Raw genomic sequence first — 18,963 nt, forward strand, 5'->3', positions numbered from 1 at the left:
TACATCATATCCTAATCTTCCTTCCACACTTAATCCTTTGCTCTATGTTTAATGTTTAATGATATCTCTGAACACATATTCTATAACCAGACTGCTTAATGGTGTCTTCCTATAATCAGTGTAAACTTATCTATTTTTCTTTATCTTGTGTTATCACTTTTTTATCATTTTGTATCATAAATGACTTCTTGTATATGAAAATGTAAATGCGACCCTTCTGTAACTACAGAATTGTACTATGTCAGATCATCTTTATAATATGTGGAGCATTTTTCCCCAGGCATCCGCTGAAAAAGGAGTTGTGTCCAGTTGGACTTTCCTGGTTAACAAATGCAAAATAAATAAATAACAGGGCAAGTGGAATGGTCATAAATTACAATGTTATTTAATAAGCTGTTAGAATTAGATCTAATGGTGATCATTGTTTGGATAGTGTTGGTTTAGCAGATGTGTTATCTTTAAAGAATCATTCGTTTATACTGCCTTCAGATTTCATAGTGTTTTTCTGGCTATGAATTGTCGATACCATTAATCTACGTATAAAATATTTTTATTATTAGTATCCTCTGCAAGTTTCTTTTCAAAACTTATTTTCACAATTCTAATTTTCATCTTAAGTGATTTACTGATGTTCTTTGTCTGCTATTGTTGAGTGTCTCTTGTAAACCTTATATTTCTTTTGCTTTTTTTAAAGTGTGCACAAAGATCTCAATTTCACCATGGAGGAAATATATTTTTATGTGAATTAAGCTTGTAAGTAACTGTAGTGTAGACTGGGAATTGATCACTTAGCTTGTCTGACAGAGTTCCATGTGATGACACTTTATTTGGAGAGGATGTTAGGACCTAGTAAAGGGTTGGTTGTCTGGCTGTGGCTTTGTTATATCTAGTTGATATTAGTCACAGTGTTGATTTTAATCAGGTTTTCACGTGAGTTTACCCCGTTACAGCATGATATAGCCACTGAGATGTTTTTTATTTTTCAGATTTTTTTTCTAAGTAGATTGAATTCAGTTGGGTAAAACTACATCAAAATATTTGACATGAGTTTTGACCTCAGTAATGGTGGTATGCAGAAAGCACAGATCTAAGTTAAGTATGCATAAAACAAACAGAACTCCTTTAACTTACTTATTTTGTAACAAATAAGCAAGCTGGGCTATTACGGATGCGTTTCAGCAATTATCAAGTCTACAAGACAAAGTGCAAAAAATAAATGGGCAATTTTAGCGTAGGTAGTATGACAGCATATTTTTAGGAGCTGAATGGAAACTTAAAGTACATAAAGAAAACTGAAGTCATAGGTAGACCAGACAAGCTGTGTGGTAATACTGACCAGAGGTAACTACAGTTCCATGAGCAATGAGGCTGAAAATGTAACCACTGAATCACCAAGCTGGCCACGGTCATCCTAGGAAACCAATTGGCAGACTTCATGAGTCACCCATCACCTAGTACTGATGTCACAGCAGACTGTCCTTGACAGGGAATCTGAGAGCATGTGTTATATGCTTAGAAAGGGAGGTAGTCCCACTTCTCGCAAAATTAGAGTACTGGTACAACATGTAGACATTATAAGATATTTCAACCCCATCTATAAAATAAAGCCTTCTGGCCAGACACTCATCCACTGAGATGCTGCTGACTATGTCAGTCACCAACTTGCTATGTGATATATAGTTATAAAATATTAGGAAAAAGAGGGCAAAATGAGACTAAATTACAGATTACCTAGTCCATCCATCCATCTATCCATCCATTCATCTATCCATAACACAATTTTCCCCACTCACCAGGCTAAACAAGGAGAAAGTTACTGTCAGTTGCCTGTCAGGTGCCAGGATCCACCACATAATGCACGCACTCAGGTCACTCCACACCAAGTAAAATATGACTCTGTCATTCTCCATGTTGGTGTGAATGACCTAAGACATACCTCCCTGGACTACATGAAAAGAGGCATGGAGGAGCTCTCGGATCTTGTAGCCCAGGAGGGTATGACCCTAGCTCTGAGTAGCATCCTGCCATCACCCAGAATGATACCGCAGTACAAGGACAAAATGACTGACTTCAACAATTGGCTAAGCTTCTAATATAATTTTAAGGAGATCCAGTATCTGTCTGCCTGGGACGACATGGTCGACAGACCACGATACTTTGCCAGAGATGGCCTGCAACTGTCACCCCTGGGATTCTGGATATGGGCTAAGGCTCTTGCCACCCATATAGTGCCTTTTTAGGCAAGGTTCAAATGCTAAATTCACCACCATAACAGGTACAAGCAAGCAAACTCTGAGGGTAATGCTACTCAATGCAACAAGTCTAATCCTCAAAATGCACTCACTCGAGGCACTCCTTAAAATGGAGAACATCGACATATGTGCAGTGATGGAGACCTGGTTTAAGGCTGCAGAGAGCACCCCTGCATTGGTAATGCAGGGGTGGCTATAATTCATACCACACCTTTCGGCCACCTAACCTGGACCAAAACACTAAAGGCGGAGGTGTGTCCATATTCATTAAGGATATCCACACCTTCAGGCTAGTTGCTCAACATAATGCATCCGAAATTATCCAAGTGCAACTAAAACTGGGCAAGACTGCAATCTAGGTTGTAGCTTGTTACAGATCCCCTACCATGCCCCAGGATTCCCATTCTCCATTTCTTAAGATACTGGAAAATATTAAGGTACAACCCAATACCTTAATTATGGGTGATTTCAACTACCCCACCATCAAATGGGAAAACTACTCATGTACCAAATCATTCGCTAAACATTTTCTGGAATTCATAAATTCCAATGCCTTGGAACAGCTTGTCCACACCCTCACCAGGGGCAGGAATATCCTGGACCAGGTCATTACCAATATGGGTAACCAGTGTTCCATGCCAGAGGTCAACTCCTCGCTGGTCAGATCCGACCACAAGCTAATCACCCTAGACATCCATATCCCACCCCCACCCACCATTAAGGAAACTGCCATCAAATACTACTCCAAAGCCAATGTCATGCTTCTTAAGACAGAAGTGGCAAACTTCACAACACCCATGCAGACAGAAAATAGAGGTACAACTGCTGAATCTTACACAAATGCACTGTATAAGCACATACACAAGTGCATGGATCATGCCATCCCCAACAGAACCAAGACGCTATCCTCTAAAAAAAGGAAGCCAATCTGGTGGTCCCCTGCCATAAACAAACTCTACAACAGAAGAAAGAAGCTGTTGCAAAAAAGAGTAAAATCCCAAAATTAGAGGAACTCACTGGTCAGCCTCAGCAAGAAGCTGAGATCCCTCATAAAATCCTCCAAAGCCAGTTATGAAAATAAAATCACCACTGATTCCAAAGACAGTTATGTAAAGAATCTCAATGGCAACACTCAGATCTCCTCTGAGGTACAGCACAATGGCACTAAATATACAGAACCAACTGATATTGTCAACATCCTGGCAGATAGGTTCATTGCTAACCCCCTTCTCACCCTCCAAAGGGCCCATCTTAATAATAGAAGAATGCAAAGCCCCTGTAATCACAGATGAACAAGTAAAGACCGCACTCTCCAAAGCCAAGAATACAGCATCTATGGGACCAGACGACACCCCAGTCTGCATACTACACGAACTACAGAATGAACTGGCACCCCACCTAAGTACCATGTTCAATTATAGCTTCATCTCAGGCTATGTGCCTAGTAAATGCCGCACAGGAATGGTTATCCCACTCCACAAAGGCGGTTCCACCACGGACCTCGGAAACTACTGCCCCGTTAGCCTGATGAGCCTGGTCTGCAAGGCCATGGAATGTATCATCTTGGAGCTTATAAACAAAGACATAGGTAACCTCCAAACTCTGGTTTTATAAAAGGTAGAGCATGTCTACTAAACCTGATTTACTTCTTTGAAGCAGTCACTAGAGCTGTAGATGAGGGCAAGTTAGAGCACACAGCCTATCTTGACCTTGCCAAGGCTTTCAGCACCATCCCCCACTCTGGAAATATAGATAAATTCACTAAACTGGGCATAAATCCCTATGTCACAAGATGGATGGCCAACTGGCTCGCTGACAGAACCCACACAGTAAAAGTAGCCGACTCCAAGTCTGACTTCAGACCAGTGATGAGTGGAGTACAACAGGGTTCAGTCCTGGGTCCTCTCCTATTCGGCATCTACTTCTCTGAAGTGCAGGCCAACACAGAAGATCTTTGGCTAACAAAGTTCACAGATGACTGCAAACTGGGAGCCATAATAGAATCACTTAATGATGTAGACATTCTACAAAAGGGCCTCACAGAGACAGATGCTTGGTATGAAAGTCATGGCCTCAAGCTCAGTGCCAAGAAGTGCATTGTCATCCCCTTTGGGAAAAACTCGGTACCCATGAACTACCACATTGGGGGCAGCTTACTAAACAATGAAAGTGTGATGAGACCTGAGGACACAGGTGGACAGTAGTCTCTCATTTGATAACCACATCGCCACAGTAGTCAAGAAATCCTTCTACGTGGCACACCTCATCATGAAAGGGTTCTCCTCTAGAAAAAAGGAGATCATTGTTCCTCTCTACTCATCCTTCATCAGACCCATTATAGAGTACAATTCCCCATTTGGCACCTACAACAATTGGAAAGGCCACAGAAATACATCACTAAGAAGATTACCAGCCTCAAACAGATGCCATATGCAGACCGTCTCAAAAAACTCCAGCTCTACTCTGTCATATATCGCCTACTCAGAGGCGATCTCTGCATAACATACAAAGCTATGTCAAACCCAGAGCTGTTGGACATGCTACACTTAAAGAAATCCCAATCTCTCCGAACCACATGCTCCAGGGACCTAAACCTTTTCACCACAATAAACAGAACATGCTGGAGGGATAGATTCCTGTCCCAGAGACTTCCCATACTCTGGAACAAACTACCTATTTATGTCAAGCAAAGCTCCTCATTGGCCCTCTTTAAGAAAAATCTTGACGACTGGATGGGAAATAGAAAATTCACACCGGGGATCACTTCTGTGGCACTGCTTGACAGGGGCACAGGAAAATAATTTTCTTGGGTGGCGAAAGCCAGGAAGCCTTTCTAGCTAGACTTATATAGGCCCCAGGGCTGACAGCCTAGTACCTATCTTTGAACCTATGAATCTAAAATGGGGTCAGGATGACACTTAAACAGTGACAGTCATCTAGAGTCAATGTTGACACCACCGGGTCATAATTTAAACACTCATCCTATTTGAAGCATGTATATTGTATTGTCCTGATTTAAAATAAGTAAATCTGAAAACATCCACAGAAACACATTATTTAGCATAGCGCCACATATAGACTTTCAGCTGTACTCCTATAAAATATTAATGTGAAATTCAAGATGTGCGGTTACATTAGGCAAGGTGTAGTTTGTATTTTCTTCAAAAGGAATACTGAATAGTATTGGTAGCCAATTTTACAGTGTCCACTTATGGTCTTTTCACTGTCTATATCCAGTTCCTTCTACATGCTATGGAATTTATATCTATCTTTCCTTCCTCTCAGTCTCATTCATGAATTTGTACCATTACATGCAACTGTAGACATAGCTGGCCTCCATTCGTATTCTGTTTAATTTTAAATATTGTATGATAGTATTACTGTCTGCACACATGGTGTACAGATTCTTAACAAACTCCAAATGCTAAATTCCTGAATGAAGATCTCCTACAGAAAAAAGCAAGCAGCCACTGACATAGAAGATTTATCTGAAATGTGAATTTCAAAGGGTGTAATTACAGTGTGTAGTTTGTCATACACTTAACATTTTAATTAATTTGTTTAGCATGCTTTCTGGCAAATCTCACAGCAGCCAATTTCCCCAGTGTATTGTACATTTATCATCCTTACACTGACAGAGTTGATATGATTTTTCTAATAATAGTATCTTATTTAAAAGAAAACATGACTCCTTTGGGTGCTCCATTCCATATAGTTAGCTTGGGACTTGAGATTTCCAAAGATCTTATGTGACAGCCTACAAAACTCTAAGCTTTATTATTCTTGTTGAAAAGGTCTGTTATCTCTTTTGGCTAACCCGATATCTTCAACTGGCATTCTTAATACAGTCCCGCCACTGCAGACCCCCTCCCATTTCCATTTTTGAGGTGAATTATGAGCTGTGAGTAACAATAACATCATTGTTTTCTATAGCAGTAGGAAGGTTCAACGTTTATTCATAATATGGCCATATTAATGTCTAATTATGACCCCAAAACACATGATCTACTAGGCCCACTTCATAACATGTGGTGGTCTTTCTCAAATTCTCCTGCATGGTTTATTTCCTAGTCAATGCAACAGCAGACAGTATAAAGGGTAGGGTATTTTTATTACTTTAATTTATGAAGCACAGCCTTAAAATGACATCATTAAAATTTGATAACATACTAAAAATGACCTTCTGCACAGAACAGCGTTAAATATGGCCATTATGAGCACAGAGTTATTGCACAGTGTCAGTATTTTCATCCCAAATATAGAAGACCAGTGTTTGCATGCCAGTGGTCTGTGATTCATTAAGTTTAACTGATAAGGCCTTGAAGAGTACAAAGAGTTACATACAAATTAAGAAATGTTGCAGGTAGAGGTATCCAGTGACTCAAAAACATGACAGCATGAAACCTTGTGAGGGTAACACAAAAAACCTTCAGTTAGAGAATGTTTCACCTAAGGGCAAGATTAATTGCGCAGAATATAGTTCTGGCTGCAGGTAAAAGAAAGGTAGATGATCCACCTCAAATGAGACGATGACAACCATTATAGCCACAGTGGCTAACAAGTAACCAGCTATCCAATCTAGAAATAATCAACCAGTGCAAGTTTGACCTGGACCTAGTGCAGACTGTGTTTGATGCTTGTGCATTACACATCAGTGCGCATAACCTATGGAGAAATCTGGTACTCCTCCCCACAAGGGTCTGCATTGTCCCCTGAATGCAATCCCTTGCAGATCACTGAAGAGGCTTGTGAGCAGCAGAAGTGGTGTCTCATCCCACTGGATCTTGTATCCTATATAAAATCACAGTTACTATAATGTGTTATACAGTAGAAAACATAAAATTGCCAAAGAAGGAGACAAATGGCAGCCTTTCTACAACATTATCCAGTTCTGGACATGCATTTTGAAATAAAAGCTCCATCAAACCAAAAGATGATCTTTATTTCAGAAGCTTTTATCAGCTATGAAGTAGTCTCTACTGCAGAAGAAAACATCACTAGTGCATACATGAGCAAACAGTATTTATGCTGCACACAAACAATATATGTCACTTCTGCCATCTGTTCTGCTTTGACAAGCATAACAACAAAATATATGATTCATCATCCATGCATGCAAAGGCAGAATAGCCAGTTTCTTTCTTATGTCCCTGGTTGACATTTCTGCATACCTGATACAGATGGATAATAAAGCCAGTCTGACACTTCACAGCAATGTTGAGGAAGCCCTATAATAAAACTCACTTCTAAACTAGAACCATGGAAGAACATGTGTTCTGCATCCCCAAGTCCGGATTCTGTTGCCTGAATATATCTTGGAGTGCAGCTAAGTACATACCACTACTGGCACCAAAAAGCTCACTGTTTTTAACTTGCCACTGTCATATAACTGCTAACTAAAGTAGACAGTGAAACTGGGCAGCTGTGTTCACAGCAATCCATCTAAATTGATGAAAAAGACAACTAAGATTAGTCCAAGGAACCACAAAATCATAGAAAGCAATGTGAATAGTGAGGCACAATAGGTGAAAAAGCATAACACATAATAATATGTGATAGAACTACATGTGCAGGGCTGGACATCTATACATTATACACAGATAAATGTGAGGCATGCATTAGCTGTGCAATGTGGCCAGTACAGCCAATGCTGACCAGGGCATACTTCCTGTGAACTAAGAAACTGGTATTATCACTCACCAGTGGTGCTATAAGTGAGACAAAGATCTCCCATAAAGACAGTATAAGACACTGAATAAGGAGAGAGCTGCCAGCTTCCCCTTGTGTCTATGGTACATGCTATTGGATGCATTTTAAATAAGTTCCTCATTCCATAAACAGATGAGCATGGCTTGAGGAAGAACATGGCCTGTTTTGCTGTTCCTTTCAGTTGTAAAAATCACTGTTCTTGAAAACACAACATATGTTCTAATAATAGGTATACCAAAATCATCAAAAACTATACACTGAAGTATAATTTAAAAAAATAGATAAAGTTTCCTATGATGTTCCCACTCTGGGCCAGTCAAGGAGCCTGAATACTTACCACTGATACTGGAGAGGAACAGTCACTTGGAATACAAATGCATACACCCAGTATTTCCAAATGCAGACCTGTCTGCATCAAGCACAATTTCACTTAAGAGGACCCAGGGAGCACACTCAGTCTGGAGGCTGGTTCCTCTCTATATCTATCCAGACCCCCAATAAGACTCCCCATTTGCACAGCTCAGAGTTGAGTTCTTAGCCTGGGGCCAAGCTAAGTCCTCTGACACCTTTGCTGTGAAACCAGTGCTTTGGGGTCCCTGCTCTAAGCAGCTGACACACACACTCTTTGAGATTTGATTTGCGCACATGCGTGCGCACACACACACACACACACACACACACACACACACACACACACACACACACACACACACTGGAAGGGATGGCACAGATTTACCTGCTGTGCCCCCTTCTGCCCAGACTATAAGGTAGTTATCACTGCTACCAGAACCCTTGCAAGCTACCTTAAGGCTCTTACAAGGGTACCCAATTATACAGAGTGAAAGTTAATATTAATACAAATGGTAATGTTGACCAAACAGCAAGGCTTTCAGGACTGCCCACAGTTATCACCAAATAAGTATACCCAAATACTCTGAAAAACTAAAAGGACCAGTCACACTGACAAGTTTAAATATGTTTAATAATAAATAATAAAAAACATGAAAATACTAAATATCTATTTACAATAAACACCCGAGTTTCATTCACAGGGAATATTAAAAATAACACAGATGGAAAGCTTCACACAATTATAGAAAAACAATACATCTAATCTCGCTAAATTTGCCTGACTAATCTAAAAGAATTACTGTTCCCTAGTTAAACTACTTACTACACCATGGCAAGATAATGTGGGTGAGTGGTTCTTGTTGTCAGATCCAAGACAGAATACAGAATGCTGAGAGCAAATGCCTACTAATATCTAAATATTATTTTTGGCTTACATAATGACATCACACACATCTGCTCATCTGACTCTGTTTTCCATGCTATCACCAACACTAGAACCTGACAGAACATTAGCACATATGTGTTACCATACATGTAGATACAGCCATGCTCAGATCTCCAGGAAGTCATAAAACCATAAAATCATTCACTCTTCCTACAGAAGCTACCAAATATTCTCTAGCACAGACACAGAATGTCTGGCTCCATTCAAAATTGTGGGATAACATCTTTATGGCTTAACCTATAAAGTAATTTAATTTCAAGAATATTTTGCAAAATCAGGTGGATTAAGATTAACTTGTTCACTTGAAGTATATGCTGTTACAATGAATATGTTTAATTCAGTTACAATAATACATGTATATTTCTTTTCATTCCAGCACAGTGCACTGTTAATACATTTTAACACAAGCAAACCTCACAAATATATTTTCAGCCCAAGCATCTGTACAAGTCAGTTTGATATACTAATGACATATAATTATTTACAAAATTCCAGCTAGCTGAGCTGGCATACGTTACAAATCCACTGTCCTATTTCTCCTGGCATGGCTGGCAGTACCTCATATCAGCACAGATCCTTCGATTAATGACCTATTGACCCATTTCCTATAACAATGGTTGTCTGGGGGGATAAATCATTTTGCATTTAGGTAAGATGTAAAACTTTCATGACATAGTAATCTCAGCCATTAACTGAAATCTAACTGTATAGTTACCTTTAAAATGTCATCAATCACCTCTTTAAAATCAAGAGTGGGATCTAACTGTAGATATAAATAACTCATGCAATCACTAGACTATCACATGGCCTCATTATAATAATCCCTGGCATCCCACATTACCACAGCTCCACCCTTATAAGCCTTAGTAACTCATCATCATCATCAGCAACAGCAGCAACCCCCCTTTTATCTATTTTCTACATGGGGCCATGTGTAGTTTCAACTGTCACCCTTCTCATGTTTCTGTGCCACTCTACTACCTTCTTTGACAAGCATGCCTGACTGTCACAGGTCTTCACTCAAACAGTACATCTATCTTTTTGCTGGACATCCAGAATCAGTAAATGCTATCTATTTATTTCTAGAGACTATATCCAAAGCTGATTTTCCTCCCTTACCTGTAATTCCTTAATTAATGTTCAGATTTTCTAACTAAATGGTGATAAGGTAATTGAAAAGACATTAGTTTAAAGAAAACATTCCCATCTGCTTTTGCCACCACCTTATTACAAAACCAGTACTTCATTAGTTGACAACATTCCTGAAACTGTAAGCAATCCAAGAAGCCACTGAAATGTCATTTTGCTAATGAAAATGAAAATTCTTTAGAGACTACAGCTGATCATTGCCAATAACATCCATTTGCCTTCATCCCACTTTCAAAGTATCTTCACACTCATGGCATTTGGAATATATGTTTAAGCTAGGGGAGGTGTTACTATGTTGTTGAATGTAGGAATCTTTTCCTTAACACCAGATGTTCTCGTAACTAATGCTGAGCACATCTCATGAATGTTTACATTTTCATTACTTTAATGATCTGCTGAATTTTAACAGCTTCTTTAGATATTTTGTCAATTTATGCTTATAGTACTTCAGAACTCTTTTTCTGCTTACATACTCTGTGATCATGTTGTGTGTCATGTTTATATTTATGTATTTTGTTTCCTAAATACCATTATTATTATTATTTTTTTCTCTTCTATTAAGTTAGGTATATGCATTGATGGCTTAGAACACAGCCAAAAAGAGTCCATCGATCAGCCCTCTCACCCAGTTAACAAAAGCTAAATAAATAAGTAAATAAAAATAAATAAAAAGAATAAGAAAACTATGTTGACATATAAAAAAGGTATATCATTGGTGAGCTGTTGGATTCCTAATATCTATTATTAATATCTTCAATGAAATTTTAGAGGCGGAATTGTACAACTTGGCTTCTCCAAAACTCATCCTCTGTTTGTCTAAACTGTGCATGTACTCATATATTCTTGTTGTCTTTAAGCTTTTCCTGGTTAGGGGTCGCCACAGCAGAACTCTGGTCCGTTAAAGACTGGCAGTAGATTTTCACTAATGCCGAGGTGCCAGCTCAACGTTCAACCTTCAATGAAGGCACGCCCATTTACGCATGTCTTTCGAACACCCACCCAACTGTGGGGAGGACATGCAGACTCCAGACAGAAGGCACTCCCTGCACTCCAGCCGAGAATCGAACAGGAGAAATTCTTGCTGTAAGGCAACAATGCTACCACTGCACCACCGCGAAAGTGCATGTACTCATATATTCTATTTTAGAAAAACAAGTTTTATCTCAAAAAGCTACATATTTCTTTTGCTTAGCTGAGCAAATGTAAGAAGGTTATGAGACTCCATGTTGGCAATCATCAATCCCCTTTTGTCCAATTTTCTACATGGGGTCAGGGTATTCCATCCACTGTAAAAACTTCTATTGATTCACTGTCATTATCCTATCTTCTTTGACAGTTATGTCTGACTGTCGCAGATCTTCTCTAATTTAATCCCTCTGCCTTTTGGCTGGACATCATCATTTCATCTTGCCTTCTTCCTTTCTCTTCTAATTTTCTTTTTAAATTTTTATTAAATCAACAAAATTATCTGGTTACCTTTTTGTTGTTTGCAAACTTAAAAGGCTTGAAAAGTAAAAGCTGCATAATCTGACATGATGAAACTCCATCTACAAGCTTTTAAGAATTTGCTTAAGCAGCTGATGGCTAGGGTTCACAAATAATTGGTAATATATCAAAAATAGTGCAGCAGAAGAAGCACACTGTGGAGTATGATTGATTAAGTATGCAGTAGCATCAACATAATATGACCGGGATGGAGTAAGTAGTTAGTTCAGTGGCAGCCAATGAAATGGACACCACCATAGCAGGTCACATTTGGGAAGTTGGCATAATGGTTAAGTTCTTTGCCTTACAGACACAAGGTGCAGGTTTGATTCACACATTAGGTAATTGGCTTGGCTTAAAATGACCTATAAGGGCATCTAACTCGGGTCTATATTAGCAAATTGAAAAAACCTTTATGCGCATACCTAAACATCGACACCTATAACGTAAACTGCAAAAATCCCAAACACACTAAACAGTGAAAAAAAATATTGAACTGTCATCATCGGCCAACCCCACCACCTGCTACATACTACCTAACCAAACAAAATAAATAAACCACATACATACACTAACCAAACCCTACTTCTAACCTAAAGTAAAGCACCAAAACCCTACTTCTAACCCTACACTAAACCCCACATACAAAACTAACTATGCACTATCCTTAACCCCTCCCTAAACCTAAGGTCCATAACTACCGCACACGTTCCCCTACAGACATACACCCAAAAAATTAAATAATACACATACATACATACATGTAACAAAACCCTACTTCCAACACTACACTAAACTCCACAAATACAAATATCTATGAACTATCCTTAACCCCTCCCTAACCCTAAGGTCTGTAACTACCGCACACTTCCCCTACAGACATACACCCAAAAAAAATAAATAATACACATGCATACAGTTAAATAAAACCCTACTTCTACCACTACACTAAATCTTACATACATTACCTATCTATTCACTTAACTTAACCTACATCCTAACCCTAAAGTCCTATCTATCGCACACTTACCTTACGGAGCTATACCACAGACGGGCCAACCATCACACTTCGACATTTAAATTTTCGCTGTTTTGGACGTCCGGTGTTTCCGTATTTTGCGCAATTCATGTTGCTCTTTTTGTATTTGCGATTGTGGTCTTTCGATCTGGTAATAAGAACCCGCTAACTTAGTACTGATCTATGAACCTATGTTATGCTTATCTGCACATTACCCCAAACTGCTATAATCAGGTCTCCTTGACCTTTTCTTCTGTAGGAGGAACTATGGCTTCTGCTCTGCTGCTGTCACCTGTCCAGCAATGTAGATATCATTACCCATCTCCATCACTAGAAGATTCCCCAGCTGTTCTGCCTTCACTGCCCAGGTATCTGTGCTACACAGAAATACTGGTCATACTTGTTGGTATGAAGAATAAAATGAAATTCCTTGCTTGTTCCTTGCTTGAAGTTTTTGCATCAGAGGAGGCTTTTCACAATGGATGATACATGCAAAGCACACATGTGTTCAAACTTATTGTTATATGATTGTATTCATGAAATACCTTTAGTATGCACACAAAAAGTGAACAAGGTTCCATATATCTGCTGAGGTCTGTGCTGTGCAGTACAAGTTCTAATTTTACCCAGGCAATGTAGTCAAACCTCATCTATGCACACTGGTCTAGTCAAATCCTCAGCTATGCATGGTTGTTTAGACAAATCCTCAGCCATGCATGGTGGTTTACACAAATCCTCAGTCATGCATGGTGGTTTAGACAAACCTCAGCTATGCATGGTTGTTTAGACAAACCTCAGCCATGCATGGTGGTTTAGACAAATCCTCAGCCATGCATGGTGGTTTAGACAAATCCTCAGCCATACATGGTGGTTTAGACAAATCCTCAGCTATGCATGGTGGTTTAGACAAATCCTCAGCCATGCATGGTGGTTTAGTCAAATCATCAGCTATGTATGGTGGTTTAGACAAATCCTCAGCCATGCATGGTGGTTTAGACAAATCTTCAGCTATGCACAGTGTTTTAAACAAATCCTCAGCCATGCATGGTGGTTTAGACAAATCTTCAGCCATGCATGGTGGTTTAGACAAATCTTCAGCCATGTGTGGTGGTTTATACATATCCTCAGCCATGCATGGTGGGTTAGACAAATCCTCAGCCATGCATGGTGGTTTAGACAAACCTCAGCTATGCATGGTGGTTTAGACAAATCATCAGCTATGCATGGTGGTTTAGACAAATCCTCAGTCATGCATGGTGGTCTATTGCACTGGATTGTGATGAACAGCAAGTCCTGCAGGTTCAAAGTGACATAAAAGCATATGCACCCTCCCACTCTCCCCAAAGGAATCCTACCTCAAACACCACGACTCTGCACTGTAACTCTCACCATATCCTGATCTGAGTAATAATCAAACAGTGCTATGTTCTCTTGTTCCAGTCTAAGTACACAGTATCAGAAAATGTCACCTTCACTGGTCACATTTTCAGCACACAGTACCAAGCTGTGTCACTTACCCTTTGTTGTCACTGTCACAGCAAATAGTGCCAGGTAGTGTTATTGCCTCTTGTCACAGTCCTACCATACTGCATCAGGCACTGCACAGTTATGTAGTTTCTCGCAGAGTACACAGAATCTAGCAGCATAGACTTCTCTTGCTCCAGTCTCATCACACAGCATGAGGAAGTGTCATATTCTCTTGCCATAGTTTCATCACACAGAATCAAGCAGTGTAAACTATTCTCATCCCAATCTCTGCATAAGTGCCATATATTAATTCCACATTACCAGATTCATGATAATCCTACCACTATGTGCCCTTCTCCACACACACACACACACACACACACACACACACACTTACCTTTCAAAGCAGATGACTTAAGCTTGCATATTACTTTAATATCATTCCAAGGCTAGCCTCACAAAAATGTATCTCATAATTTTTCAACGCATAAGTTACCTCTGCCAACACATTTATGGATCATGTGGTCCATCTGTGGAGAGCTAATTTATACACCTCTTTCCTGCTGAACTCTGCAACAACAAACTACAGGGACAATCTGGCATTGCAAACCACAAAGATTAGTTGCATCCAGCATAACTCCAGAATGACCAGCTCAAATCACTGCAGAAAAAAAAACTAAGTTTTTCCTGTGGTGATTTGAGCCAGTCTTTTTGGAGTCTTGTTGGAGTTTTTCTCAACAGGCACATCTTTACCTTTCTTTTGTTTGATTAGTTGCCTCCAGACAATAAACAACCATATTTTTAATTATGTCTAGTGCACTTTACCATGCAATATATATAACAAACTCAAACATACCCTATGACATGGTGCTGGCATACTTTAATATGGAATAAAATTTGAGATGCATTTGTTATTTCAAAAGCATTACTGCCTGTGCTTATCTGGCGTTCCATCCAGAAATCTGTAACTCTCTAGAACATGTTTGCTTGGACAGGCAGCAGATCTCCATGACCACAAAATGGGTAAAGCAGATAATGAAATTGGAACAACAGATTGATAAATATTATGCAATAACACTAACTTGGGGGAGCATGTTATATAATGTAATACTTGAATCAAAATACCCCAAATTTGATTAATGTAATTTATGTTTTGGTCTGGCAAGTAATGAATATGTGCATTTCTGCTATGGACAGTTTTATAATCCAGGTCTGGGGGATTTTCTATAAAGTCAGTTCCTGAGAGTATTTTAAGGAAATTCCTTGGATTGAAGTTCCTTTGATTTTGCTCTATTCACTACATATAAAATATGTATGATGACAGGGAAGGGAACCAAAAAAAATTAACTAGATGTAAACAGCCTACAGTGAAAGCAGAAAAAAAAAAGGCAAACTGCATAGATATGGGTTAGTTGGAATTATATGTATTAATTCCATTCAAAATCCACATAAAATGAATTAGCAGTTATTATGAAATAGTTTTATAATCTGAAAGCATTATAATAATGTTTCCCATTTATTCCTTATATTTCTGTCATACAAATAATAATAATTAGGTCTCTGATCATAATCAGCTTATTATGTGTTCAAAGATGGATGCCAAAAAATTCACGTTCAGACTAAAGTTTGAGAAGTGAATCCTGATATCCATGTCAAGAACACATAATAGCAGTTATAACAGGAGACCCAATCAAAATTCTTTGTTGTTCATGGAGCTTTATCCATGCAGTAGCATTTACAAAATGAAGTGTATGGCCACAAAGTGTTTTATCACCTTTGATGGTTGATAAAACAGTTAGTGAGAGCTCTTTCCTTTCAACTTCTTTTATTAAGAATTCTGGACAAATATGAAAATAATAGAAGTACAAAGGATAAAAATCATGGATAGTGTTTGATTATTGCTGTAATTCACATACAAAGTTAATAGAACAACAGGTTTTGCATGAACATGCATTTTTCTCAACAATGATACGTATAAAACTGTATTGTCAAACGCTTTTGACTGAGTTAAGTCCTCAGTGATTTATCAGGAAAATCAAACATTTTATAAGGGGCAGGGCAAAAATATAAGGCAAACCCAAAAATATTCTCAATCAATAGTCAAGGACAGTTAAAAGGTACATTGAGCAGAAACAAAGAGACAGAAAAACAGTTTTAGAAGCTATTAGATGCTTCATTCTGCTAGACCGGTTTATGAATGTGGCTGAGTGAAGTTCTAACAGCATTAAAAAGCTGCTTTAACTTCTGCTGCTGTTTTTTGCCGGCTGACACTGTCCACTGTTGGTAAACAGCATGAGATCTAATCTTAATAGCACTCAAGGGGATGTTAGCAAGGTTTTGTAAGCCCCCCCTAAGTACTGTTAACATCATGTCTTGTGCTAGAAAAGTGTTTTAACACTATTTTCCCAGTTTGGGAGTTAAATTGTGCAACTCCATTCACAACAAAATTCTTAATAATAACCATAACTTGTGGTTCTGCATACATACTAAAGAAAACTGTTTACCTGCCAAAAGCTGGAACAAACTATCAACAAAAACCTTTGGGTGAATGAACAAAATCTGACTGCTCGACAGTTCCTGCAATGAAGTGACTTAGATTCAGATTCAGAAACACTTTCTTTCTCCTAAGAAGGAAAAAAAACAAACAAAAAAGTTAATGCATGATAAAGAAATTGTCTATTCATGATCCACATGCAAAGCTGAATTGAAAAGTTCATAACTTATTTATTTATTGACATTTGATTACCGGGAAAGTCCAAATAAGTAGGTGCCCATTTTCAGTAGAGGCCCAGGGAGAAAAGCTTTGAAGTATTACAAAAACTTTTAAAGAAAAATATTTTATAATCATCAAAAATAATATAAAAACATCTACAGTTCAAATAATTATACCAAATTAGACATTATGTGAAAACATTGGTTAAGAATGAATACAACTTACATGACAATGATTTAGTATATAGAGAAATTAATGGCAACTTAGTATAATACTAACAGGAAATGCAATGTGAAATGAGAGAAAAACTGAATTATGGCATATTTAGAAGAGTCAGAGGAGAGCAACAGGTTGAATAAGGAAATGAATGAAGTAGGGAGAGTAAGGAGGTATAATGTATGAATAGGTACTTATTCATATTTAGGGATATAGTTTCTTCTGGTGTTTAACAAGAACTTGCTTGCATGATAAACGGTATTAGGGTTATACAGGTAAGTAATTTAAAAACAATGCAGCTGTACTGACTGGACAGACTGGATAATTGAGAGAACTGATATATACTGTAATTATTCAGCAAACAACAGAGATTAGAATGCTTTAAAAGTACTCCACTATCAGAACATATTTCCAGCATCTAAATTCGGCAAAATGTCTTTCTGAATCCAATAAATGTTTTAAAAAAAAATAGCAGATGATGTAAACTTTATACTTTAGTGCAAAATAATTCATGTATAAACTCTTGAGAAAACTTACATGAGAATCAGGGCTTGTGATTGGAATAAATTATAATACTAGAGTTTTGAATTAAAGTCAAGTAAACAACAAAGGCAAATGATACTGTTTATAGTTCTATAAGTGACTTGTTGAGTAAGGACTTCACAGTATTGAAATACACATATGGCTTTGCACTCTATGTTTTGCTGGATAACAGTTAAATAATTATATACAGAATGCTATTATAAATACAGAAGAAATGTTTTTGTTGTATACTAACCTGTACATGATGTATTGATGATGAAAGATCCCACACCTTAAGGCTTCCGGTAACTGATACAACCACAAGGGAGTCCTCTACAGAACAATCAGACAAACAGAATTCAGCATCACAGTAACTTAGAAATGAACATGGTTACATATGCACATAAAATTAAAGAACTGGAATTCCTATTAACAAGGAACTCAGTAGTATATTTGTGTGAAACTAGAGTGCACTTAATTGTTGTACTTGGGTTTATGGTAACTTTGGAGGTATGATAAGAGTGATTTATTTAATATAAATTACACTTCCATTTATCATGACTATTTTAATGTTGGTATCAGTCATAATTATTTAACAACTGGAACAAGCTCTGTAAAATGTTCAAGGGTTTATTAATAACAATTTTAACTTTAAATCTCTGCAATGTGATGCTTCTATGAACAGTTTCTATACTGACAGTGGTAGTGACAATCATTCCAGTTCTGAATATGATGTATTGTATAATTTTGCTGCTGATGATGATGATAATGTCTGTATGCATAATCTTTCAGGTAGCATAGACTGTAATTGTTCAGAGTCAACAAATGGTCTAAAAAATCTGAACCTATTAACTGGCAATGTCAGTGTTATAAACTGTAACCAGAGCGTTGTGTACAGGGACTCTCACGGTACTTATAACAACAATGTAAACACATGTTCAGCAAGATATTTCATAAGGAGAGATACTTGCATGCCACTAGACAGTAATAGTGTTTCTCTGCAACTGCATGAAGTAGGTTGCACAGCTCAAGCAAATGCCCCCATCCAGGAATTGTCCTACTCGCAGAACAGTAATGGCAGTAGCTGCAACCTAAGTGAATATAATGATGGAGGCACCCCTCCTGAAAAGAAAGA

General features: G+C 38.2%; 1 protein-coding gene across 1 annotated transcript in view; it reads right to left on the reverse strand.

Moving 5' to 3' along the window:
* The window catches only part of WDR72 (WD repeat domain 72), a 2,139,079-nt gene that overhangs the window by 1,660,690 nt on the left and 459,426 nt on the right, over positions 1 to 18,963 (reverse strand). Inside the window, exons 6-7 of the mRNA XM_044078940.1 lie at positions 18,085 to 18,161; positions 16,882 to 17,001 (exon numbers count right to left, since the gene is read on the reverse strand). Of these exons, the coding sequence (XP_043934875.1) occupies positions 16,882 to 17,001; positions 18,085 to 18,161 (197 nt within the window). The remainder of the gene's footprint in view (positions 1 to 16,881; positions 17,002 to 18,084; positions 18,162 to 18,963) is intronic.

The sequence above is a fragment of the Protopterus annectens genome, chromosome 7.part1 (assembly GCF_019279795.1).
Source record: "Protopterus annectens isolate FY-2018-M chromosome 7.part1, PAN1.0, whole genome shotgun sequence".
Lineage (NCBI taxonomy): Eukaryota > Metazoa > Chordata > Ceratodontiformes > Protopteridae > Protopterus > Protopterus annectens.